The 10,095-nt window shown below is 53.5% G+C and overlaps 1 protein-coding gene across 3 annotated transcripts in view; it reads right to left on the bottom strand.

Moving 5' to 3' along the window:
* NR4A3 (nuclear receptor subfamily 4 group A member 3) overlaps nucleotides 1-8,618 on the bottom strand; it is a 29,579-nt gene extending 20,961 nt beyond the window's left edge. Inside the window, exons 1-3 of one of the 3 annotated variants that reach the window (XM_066327903.1) lie at nucleotides 8,114-8,616; nucleotides 5,472-5,621; nucleotides 2,005-2,891 (exon numbers count right to left, since the gene is read on the bottom strand). In XM_066327903.1, the coding sequence (XP_066184000.1) occupies nucleotides 2,005-2,889 (885 nt within the window). In that variant the 5' untranslated portion in view covers nucleotides 2,890-2,891; nucleotides 5,472-5,621; nucleotides 8,114-8,616. Of the gene's footprint in view, nucleotides 1-2,004; nucleotides 2,892-5,471; nucleotides 5,622-8,113 lie in introns of all 3 variants that reach the window. The other 2 variants (XM_066327921.1, XM_066327912.1) reach the window with 2 other exon arrangements.
* Nucleotides 8,619-10,095: the final 1,477 nt, after the last annotated feature.

The following is a 10,095-nucleotide window of genomic DNA, read 5'->3' on the forward strand; positions in this document are numbered from 1 at the left end:
ATCATCTAGGATTGTTCTGAAGCAAGTCTCTGGAGACAGGCAACTTTGAATGATAAAATCATATCTGAAATTACCAGGTCATCACATCTACCTTTGGGGATTAGATTATCTCCGCTTTTAATATCCCTTTGGGAACAATTTTCTACTTGGTTCATTCCCTTGATTATTGCTGACCTTATTAAAATAAAATCAAAATGATCTGCAATGTACTTCTCTTGCTATCACTATTGTTAGTCAAATACCACAATAACTGGTTTGGTTAGCCATTAAAATCATCAGGGAGAAAAATAAAAAAAACAGAACCCCCTACAAAATATGTTTGGCTAAATACTCTGGGAAAGTTAACCTGACCTGAGGAAAAAAGACAGAATGATGACATAGTTATGTAAATTTAATTAACTCCAAAATCATGTTGAAAAAAATAAAACAAATTTAAATTTGTAGAAACCTCTAAGCTTTAGAAGAATGTAACAAATATTAATGCAAAAAGGTATCATGCTGCCATACTTAAAATCAAAGATACATCAATAAATAGCATCCAAAAAGGTATTACTAGAAAAGACACCAGGAACAAATTTATCAACTTAACATTCAATAGTAAATCTTTAACTGCAATTAAATTAATGCATACATTTTATTCCATAATTTGTGTTTGTTATCAAATAACAGCCTCAATGTACTAAATGTAGAAGATACAGCAAATATTGCTCATTGTGATTTGGAGCTGAAACCAGTTTAATTTTGCAAAATAAGTTACTGTTAAAACTCAAGGATATGCTATTGATTTCCACAGGGGCAGGTTTGGGATAATAAAAGCTTCTATTTCCATTTTATTTGTATTCCTTTTTCTAGTTATATTTAAATAACAAATTAGTTTTATAGAAGATGTGTATGTTACCATGTGGTCAAAGGATTATTATTAAGTAACACAGACATCTCCACCTACAATAAAAAAAATGCTGTAAGCCCTCCCCCCAAATATTTTGGAACTATTTTTGTTCCCATTGTATCTTTTACCAGAACAAGGGCATAACTGCTATCTTAGCAAGAAGAAATATACAAAATCCAGATGTTTCAAATCTTAAACTTGCTGCCCAGAACCATCCTACCAAAAGTCAATCACAAGCTCTTCACTTAAACAAGCTATTTCTGAAATGAATACTAGAATCTGGACTCAGCCTGCAGAAAGGAAATTACAAAGCACCCAAACCTAAGATCAAAAAGACTATATTCAACTCTCGAAAATACAAGCGCAAAGTTTCCCCTGAGAAACTGCTGTGTGTAAGGTATTTGTGTTATTATTCAGCTGCAAAGCTGCCTTCATTGCAGGGCAGGCACCAGGACCCTGAGCAGTGCTTAGTCACTGCTCGGCAGGCAGCTTTCCCCTGGTGAGGACTCCCCGGGCTCCTGAGCTGAAGGGTAATGACAAAGCAGCGGCCAAAAGCAAGTGGAAGTACTTGGGCTTGTCCCATGAGTGAAACCAGTTTCTTCCTGGTGCTGACCACCCGGCATTCCTCCTCATGCCACCCGCCCCTGGACAGCTAATGGCACCATTACCACCACCTAAAATATTCAGCGGACTTTACGATTTCAGGGTTTCTTTTCTCATCTAAAAGCAAAGTATAATTAGAACTGGTGACTGAGAAAAAACCCAGGTTGAATGTACTCCAGATGAATTTTACTACGGAAGAAATGCAGTTTATAGCTTAGACTGGGGTGACCTATGTTTCATGGAAGAATGCTGGCAGACCAGGGATGTGGTTCCCCCCGATCACCGCCATGGCCTCTCCTCAGCCAAGACTGGCTGATCCTTTTATCCTACAGCGGGCTTTCCTTGACCTTCTTCAAAAACTTTGGGTGTCCCTCCCACCCTGCTGGGGGGGGTTGAGTGTTAACACACGATGTCCCTGAAGCCCCAGGTCAGCCCAGGAGCATGTGGGGACAGAGGGGGCGGGAAGTGAGGCGGGAGCAAGCAGGGAGGGGAGCGAAGCGCGGAGTTCTCACCTTGAAAAAGCCCTTGCAGCCCTCACATGTCCGCACGCCGTAGTGCTGGCAGGCGGCATTATCTCCACAGACAGCGCAGGTGCCTTCCCCGGACGAAGAGCTCCTGCTGGGCGGAGAAGGGAGGCCACTGCTGCCGCTCCCGCTGCTCTCCCCCATCAGGCTGGAGGTGGCTGCGTTGAGGCCGAGCGGTGAGAAGGCTAAGGTGGCTGGTCTCTTGGCCAGGTGCAGCCCGTAGGAATGGCCCTCCATGGGAGCCTGGCTGGCGGCCGGCCTGTCGGAGCCCAGGGGCAGGCTCAGCGGGGCAGGGTCGTAGCACATGTGGGCGGCCGCGGACGGCGTGTGCGGAGGCGAGTGCTTGAAGTGGAAGAGAGGGAAGCGCGGAGGCACGGTCTTCATGGGGGCGGCGTCCATCAGGTGGCCGGGAGGCAGGCAGGTCTGCGTGGGCTGCAGCGGGGGCTCATCCCACAGGCCCTGGTGAGCGGGGAAGCCGGGCGTGGTGGGCGTGGAGGGTGGAGATTGCTTGAAGTACATGGAAGTGCTGGGCATGCCCTCATCTGTAGATGGGGGCAGCGAGGGCTGGTACGGGGACAGCCGGGTGTCTTCCATCTTTATGAGGGGCCTCTGGCCAGGGGAGGCAGCTTGCATTTGGTAGAGGCAGGAAGGCTTGAGCTCATAGCTGCCAGAGTAACCCTCCATAAAGGTGCTGAAGCTGGGAAGGGAGGTGGTGGCAGTGGCAGTGATTTCGGTACTGCTCAGGTCCATGGTCAGCTTGGCATAGTCAGGGTTCATGATGTCTGAGCTGTACTCCGAGCCATAGGCGTAGGTCTGGGATGCATAATTCGAGCCGGGCGGTGAAGGGCTATACTGCGCTTGCACACAGGGCATATCTGCAGGGGCAAAGGGGCAGGTTAACAACACGCCCGGCGCGCCAGGCCGCAGGCCGGGCCCTCACAGACTTCTTCACTAGAAGCTTTCCCACAGCTCAGATAGGCACCCAGCTCCCATTCGGACATTTAAATTAGCCTCGAGCCTTTTTCTTTCAATGGGAAATATGCGTCAGGGACCGACTAAGCATTCAGTACTATGGAGCCTGCTCTCATCTAGTCAAGGGAGAAACTCACATTTATACCAGTGTCAGTGAGAGGAGGATCCATCTCAAGCTGCCCTACATCTGCTGCTTAATATACATAGGTGTCAATGAGAATTAGATAAGCAGAATGAGAACAGTTTATGACTCTAAATCTATCTCTGTATGCATGCAATCATGCCGTAAAATTTTCATGAAGGGTGAAGAGATTATCAACTGCATAATATTAAAAATTATATTTATTTTAAAAGAAGCAGCATCTGCAGTGCATGTCGGAGGAATTACTCAAATCACAAGGTTTGCTACTCAGGACTTGAAAACATCAATTTTGCTTACTCAGGTCTGGACCTTTGAAGAATATTTCTGGGTCAGCTAATAATTTAAGGTTGCTCCCTCATTATTAGTTTTAAGGCTTATCTCTGCTAGAATGTTCTCCTTTAAAAGGTGGAGGATACAACATCCCCTTCAATTTGCAAAAATGTGGGATAAAAGGTATGTGGTATTTCTGTTTTCATGGGAAACCAAGGTTGAGGCCAGTAATACAGTTGGTTTTATTCATTAGTCATGAAACTTAATGCGGTTCACTGAGAGCTGGGATGGCTGAAGCAACACAGTGCCTGCCTAAAAAGATCTGACTGTTATTTTCTTTTACATTTCCTACTAGTCTGCCATGTAATTTGCTGGTCACAGGAAATAATAGACCAAATTCTGCAATTCACTGAGGTTTCCCTGACTAAACACTGTGAGATTCTAGACCAATATTTGCAACTCGAACTGAAAGTGTGTGGTGTATTTTGGTTCCACAGCAGAAGAATAAAATGAATCAATTAGTATATATTTTCTCATAAAGTGAAAAGTAAATAGGGATAAAATGTATATCAAAATTAAGTGCAGCTCATCTCTTCTTAATCATGGTAATTTATATTCCAGAAGCACTTGAGAAATAATTCATGTTAAAAAAAAAAAACAAACCTGCCTTGAAAATAATGAGGTTTTCCTCATCATTTTAAGAACCCTTTTCACTTACAATTTTAAAATATTCACTCCTGGCATGCAGGAATCCAAATAATTTGTGTTAAATCAACTTTTAATTCTTTCCTGCCTGCTTTGCAAATAAACATATTTAAACTAAGCACCAAATTTGAATTATCACGCTGTCACAAACCATTCACATCTTTCTTCTTCTCGAGAAAACACTAAAATCTGAGGGGAAAAAAATAGTGCTGTTTCCTGAAATTAAGACCTTCCTTGCCTTAAATCCAAAAGCTTGAAGAAGAAGGCAGGACAGCCCTCCCCCAAGCCTTGCCTCCCAATGTTATTTATGTATTATTCTACGGTTCTCTTTTTTTTTTTTTTTTTTTTTTTTTTCCCTGTCAATTTCTGTCCATGCCATTCCACGCACACACATTTCCTGGCAAGTCGTATCACTATCATTTGTTAGTTTAAGGACTGGCTGTTAAAACACAGTGATCAGTGCTTAATCAAATAAAAAGGGAAAGAAATTCTTTCCACACACCTCCACTGAGAACTAACGGAGGAACAAAACAGAGTGAGTTCACAGCTAATGTCACAAGTGTACGTGTTGATACACAGCTCTCTGAAGGAAAAAGGCTTTTTTGCTAACTCAGAAAATGAGCATGAGTTTAAGGGAACAGATCATTATGCCTTTTTTTCCTGCATTTTTCTGAGCATAACAGAGTTATGCCACTGAATTCTGTGCAAAGTGGAGTAGAAAAACAGAAGTCTAAAATAACTCTGACTGGAGGACTGAAAAAATATCCCTAACCTAAAGGTCTGGTCTCTCCTGGCTCTGTGGGACTCCTCCTACCTCGTCTTTTGCCAGTGCACTTGTCTAACTCTTACTTTTCCACTTAGGGCACCAGTATTAATTCCCCTGCAAAGTAAATAACCTGGGATTTTTTCTTGATCCAACAATATTAAAACAAGAAAAGAAAAAGCCCCACAGGAGGTGCGTTGAAGAGCAACCTGTCATCAAAACCCAAATGAATGGGTAAAAGCATCAGGGCAGGGACATTAGGAACTATTACCATCGTGTTCTGCTCTCTTCGGGAGGACTTGAGGTAAAGGATGCCCAGTTTAACGCCAGGCAAGCTGAGCTCCTCACAGGGACACTAGCACCCCCAACCAGCTTCCCCTTAAATCTGGCATGTCTTTGGCGAGGGGCTCGCAACCCCGTGTGCCCAGGCACGGCTTCGCCAAAAGCGCTGCGAAAGGCACGCACTGCTCTGATCCTTTTGGGATTTAAACTCCCCGGGACGTCGGGAGCCGATGATGCCAAAGGGATTTGGGAAGAGTAGGGGCCGCGCCAGGAGCTCCCGCACCCCTCTCCTCCCGCCCTTCTCCCGGAGCGGCAGCTTACCTGGTGGGTATCTTGCGCGCTGAATGGTGGGGCTGGAGGTGCGGACGGAGGCGGCGGCGGGCGGCGGCGGGGTTGGTGCCGGCTGGGACCTCTCGGCGGAGGCGGGCCCGGGGCCTGGCCTGGGCGGGGGGCGCTCTTCCGACCCGGGCTCTGTCCGCCGGCGGCGGGAGACAAGGCACAGTCAGGGGCGGCGGTGCCCGGCGGGGCAAAGGGGAGCCCCCCGCCTCCCCCCCGGCGCGGCGCCTCGGGGGGACGTGGGGGCACCGTCCCCCGCGCTCGCCAGGCAACCCCCCGCCTCGCCCCGTGGGTGGGAAGGGGGAGCCGGCCGGGGAGCGCATTCCTGCCGGCTCCCTCATCGCACAAAAGGCAGAGAGCACCGGGCTGGGACAACGGAGCTGCCTATTTGTGCTCCGAGAGAGGAGCCTGGGGAAGGCAAGAGGAGAACCTCGGGCGGGGTGACTACAACAAGCGGGACAGCATCCCCGAGCGTCCACTTCCCCGTGAGAACTTTCTCTTTTTGGGATGCAGAGGCCGGGGAAAAGCAGGCTGGGACTTTCTACGCAAGGTACCGGCCAGACTTGAGGGGTGTCCTGCCGGCCCGCCTAACCCTGTGCAGTGTCTCCGGGCCCATCTCGCCGCCGCGGGGGAGGGAGCGCAGCCCGGCCGCCTACCCCCGACCCTCCGGGCGCTGCCAGCCGGGCTCCGCGGCAGCGCGGGGGATGCGCGGCCGCGCCGGCCCCTGTCCACGGAAGCCGCTCCCCGGCGACTCTTTCTCCCTCTCCTTGTCTTTCTTTTGCCTTCCGCGCGCCCCTCGCCTTTGAACCCCCGCCAGCTCCCGGGGTGTTAAGTGCCTGTCAGCTCATCCCTTTCTCTCCCGAGGGTTTTGTTCCCCCATGAGCTCCTGCGAGGCGGTTTCCCGCTCGGCGCGGAGCGCCCTAGGGCTCCTCTCTGCCCCCCCGAGCCGCCGGTTACCTAGAGACACTCGCTGCGCTTTTAACCACGCAGCACCCCTCCGGGCTGCCGCCGCCCGAGCCAGGAGCGCAGGGCCGTAAGGGCTGTAAATTAGGAGGAAATAACTACCCTTGTCAAAGCTCTTTTCTTCCTCCGTGCACTTTACATTCAGCCCCGAGTGACACCCCTCCCCACCCTGTAATACGAGGAGGAAACCGTGAAATACTCCATTGTGATTGTGACTTCTTCAGGCGAGTTTCGAAACCTTCATTTACCCGGGAGGGACTGCGGAGGGGGAAGCTCCATTCAATTAAAAAGTTTCGTGCTGGATTTCCACCGCCGGTTAGCTGGCGATTTTTTTTTTGGGGGGGTGGGTGGGAGGGATCGCCCCGAGCCGCACGGTCACTCCGGCAAATATCCACGAGATCGCGTGAGATTCACCTCCGAAGAAACCGTCTGGTCTGGTTTAGTCCATTGTTTTTAACCGGGGCTTGACTCCAGCATACAACGGTCTCCACGGAGGAGAGAAAAATAGGGCGAAGAATGTAATCTAGTGAAGCGGCTTGGATAAAAGTTAGCGATTCATTCCCAAACTTTTTTTTTTTTTTTTCCTGGAGAAAAAAAAAATTCCTATCCCAGCACACCAATCCCCCTACATAAAACAGTGTTTTACGCCCTTTCCCTGGGAAATATCCTCGCACGGATTCCATCGTATCCAAAATTTGCAAGTTAAGTAACAGCGTTCTTAACTAGCCTCGCTAAGGTGAGCGGCATCTCTGCCCGGGACAGACTATCGTGATAATGCTGCCCCTATAACTGTCCCTCTGCATAATGTCACAACCCAACGCCCGCGCTTTCTCGTCTCTTTCCAAGACTGAAACTTCTTTTCGCTGCTATTAAGGCGAGAAGGCAAAGGCGAGAGGCGCCGCGGGGGCAGGGAGCGGGGCAGCGGCGGCGCAGCCCAGCCTCCCCGCACGGTACCGCCCGTGCCGGGGCACCGCGGCCCCTCGTTACCACTCCTGACCTCCGAAGGGAAAAGTGCACATTTCCGAGGAGCAGATGCGGGGCAGACGTGCCGTGCAAACATCCCGTCTCATTTCAATAAAATATGTCACATTCCAGCAATTACCTCTTGGGCGAGCTCTTTGGGCTGCCGAGGGGGGCTGCTGTCTCCCAAAGTGAGATGAGCTCAACCTGCCCCGCCGTCCCTATTAGACAGCTGAACTTGTGCAAACAGAACCACCTATTTCCCAAGCGCGGCTAAAGGAAGGAGACAAATTGCTGCCATTCATCACCGGCGCTGTAAACTCCCCGCCGCCGCCGGCAGCATCATTTCCATGACAACAACTAGCAGAAATACCTTAGTACCACCGGCTCCGGCTCAACCACAGCCCTCCCGTTTGCGAGGGGCAGCGGTGCCCCGCGCACGGCAGGAGTTGCCGAGACGGCAGGGAAGCTCGGAAGACGAGCGGCAATTGAGCATCCACGGGGAGGATGGGAGAGGAGGGTGGGGGGGGAAGGTGAGGGAAAAGTTTCAGCGAGAGCCCGGCACGGCAGCGCGTCGGCTGAGCCGCATCGCTCGCCGCCGGCATCTCCCCAGCATCTCTACCCCGGCGGCGTAACTTTCACGGAGTGGGGACACGCCGCGCTGTCCCTCTCCCTCAGCCGCTCCCGTTCACTCGCATACGTACTCGGTTGCTGTGGAGGTTCCGTCTTTACATCTAGTTTGTAGGTGCCCGCTTCCTTAAAGGCGTGTGTAGGCGCTGTCCAGCGGCAGGACCCGAGACACAAAATCCCTCAGACTCCGGATAGCTGCAGGTCCAGAGGGTGCGTTATCCCGAGGCATGGAAAAGGATTGAAAAAGCCTGAGGAGCCAGGAGCCCGTCCCCGGGCGAAGGGAGTGAGTGAGCAGGCGGGCGGGCGAGGGATGCCGAGCGGCCGCCGCCGCCGCGATGTGCCTTTGTGTGTGTGCGGCAGGAGCCGGGCCGGGACCTGTGCCCGCGTCCCGGTGCGAGTGCCCCGGGGTGCGCGTGTGCCTGCGCCGGAGAGAGGGGACGGAGGCGCCTCTCTGCGCTGCTCTCCCGCTCCCTCTCTCTGAACGTCATTTATGTGAGAGGAGCCCTAGCGGCCTCTCCATAGAGCGGCTGGAATGCGAAACGTCAATAGTGACGCCATGGGAGCCTGACGCTACTGACCCCCCCCCCCCCCCGCCCCAGTGTGTGCGCGGCGCTCCCGCCGCACCGCGCCGCGCCGAGCCGTGCACAGCCGCGCACTGCCGGGCACAGCCGAGGTGCGGAGCGGTGCGGGGCTCCGGCACAGCCGCCCCGAGCCGCCGACAGCGGGACGGCACGGCCGGCCGGCCGCCTCGGGGCCGCCTGCCCGCCACAGCCTGGCGAGTCCTTCCCAAGTCTGATAATAATAATAATATTAATAATTATTACTATTATTAAGATAGTGATAATAACAGAATTATATATTTACTGAAGTGGCTCAAGTGAAAGGAGCTTTGGTTACTTAGTGGAACTTTTACGATGAATTTATAAAGGTTTCTTTCACTTTTTTATTTTTCATTTTTTTAAAAATGTTTTTTTCTTTTTTGCCTTTTAATTTTTCCCTACTATTTTCTCCTCTCACTTTTTTTTTTTTTTTTACCCTCTTTTTCTTTCGAAACTTTCCAGTGCGCAGGAGCAAGGAGCAGGTTGCGGGAGGTGCCGCTCACAGAGAGGCACTAGTGTGAGCCGCTCTGAGAAGCGTCCGGGCTGCCGCCTGCTTGGGACTGCCTGTGTCCGTGTGTCTTTCGGTGTCCGTGTGTCTGTCTGGGGCACCGGACTGGCGGCGGACGACTCCCCCGCTGTGTCCGCTGGCAGCAGCCGCCCACCGCCGTGCCCGGTGCCGTGTTTACATCCACCGCCGGCAGTCGGGATGTTCGCGACTGTCACCGCAGCCGTGACGGCCGGTGCTGGGCCTGTGCTTCGCACAGAGCGGCTCCGCCAAGCGAGTTCTCCCGACGGACGGGAGCCGGGGCGGACGAGGCGCCTGCCGCCCCGAGGAGGAGGGACCGGCGGCGACGGCGACACTTTCGCTTTGCCTCTCGCTCCATCATCCCGCCGCCGTCACCGCCGCGGAGCGCGCTCCCTCCCCGGGAGGCAAAGCCGAGGCTGGCGCAGGGCTCGGCGGACGCCGCGGGCCGGCGGCCACGTCCGAGCCCGGGATCCCCTTCCCGAGGCGGTGCGCGCCGTCTTCCCGCGGGCGCCGGGGCGTCCCTCGCTCCCTCCCTCCCTCCGGGGCCGCGGCGCTGCCAGACCCCGCTCCCCCCGCGGGGGAACCCGCCGGGCTCCCCGCGCGGCCGCGCTTCCCCTCCGGACGCCGCCGGCCCCCGGCGGGGGCCAGCCCGCGCCCCCACGTCACCGCCCTCGTGCCGCCGCCGCGGCCAATCCACGCACAGGACGCGGCGGGCCCCGTTCCGAGGGGCGGGGCGCGGCGGGGCTGACGCACGGCGGCCGCGTCATTGACGCAAGCGGCGTTACTAAATTTAGCCCCGCCGGGCCCCGCGCGAGGCGCTCGGGATCGCGCGCGAGGGATGGGGGCGGGGCCGGAGCCCATTGAGCGGCGGCCGCGGCGGGCGGGCGCGCGGGGCTATTTTTGGGACACCCCCCCCCCCCCGCCCCCCCGG

The sequence above is a fragment of the Sylvia atricapilla genome, chromosome 1 (assembly GCF_009819655.1).
Source record: "Sylvia atricapilla isolate bSylAtr1 chromosome 1, bSylAtr1.pri, whole genome shotgun sequence".
Taxonomy (NCBI): Eukaryota; Metazoa; Chordata; class Aves; order Passeriformes; family Sylviidae; genus Sylvia; species Sylvia atricapilla.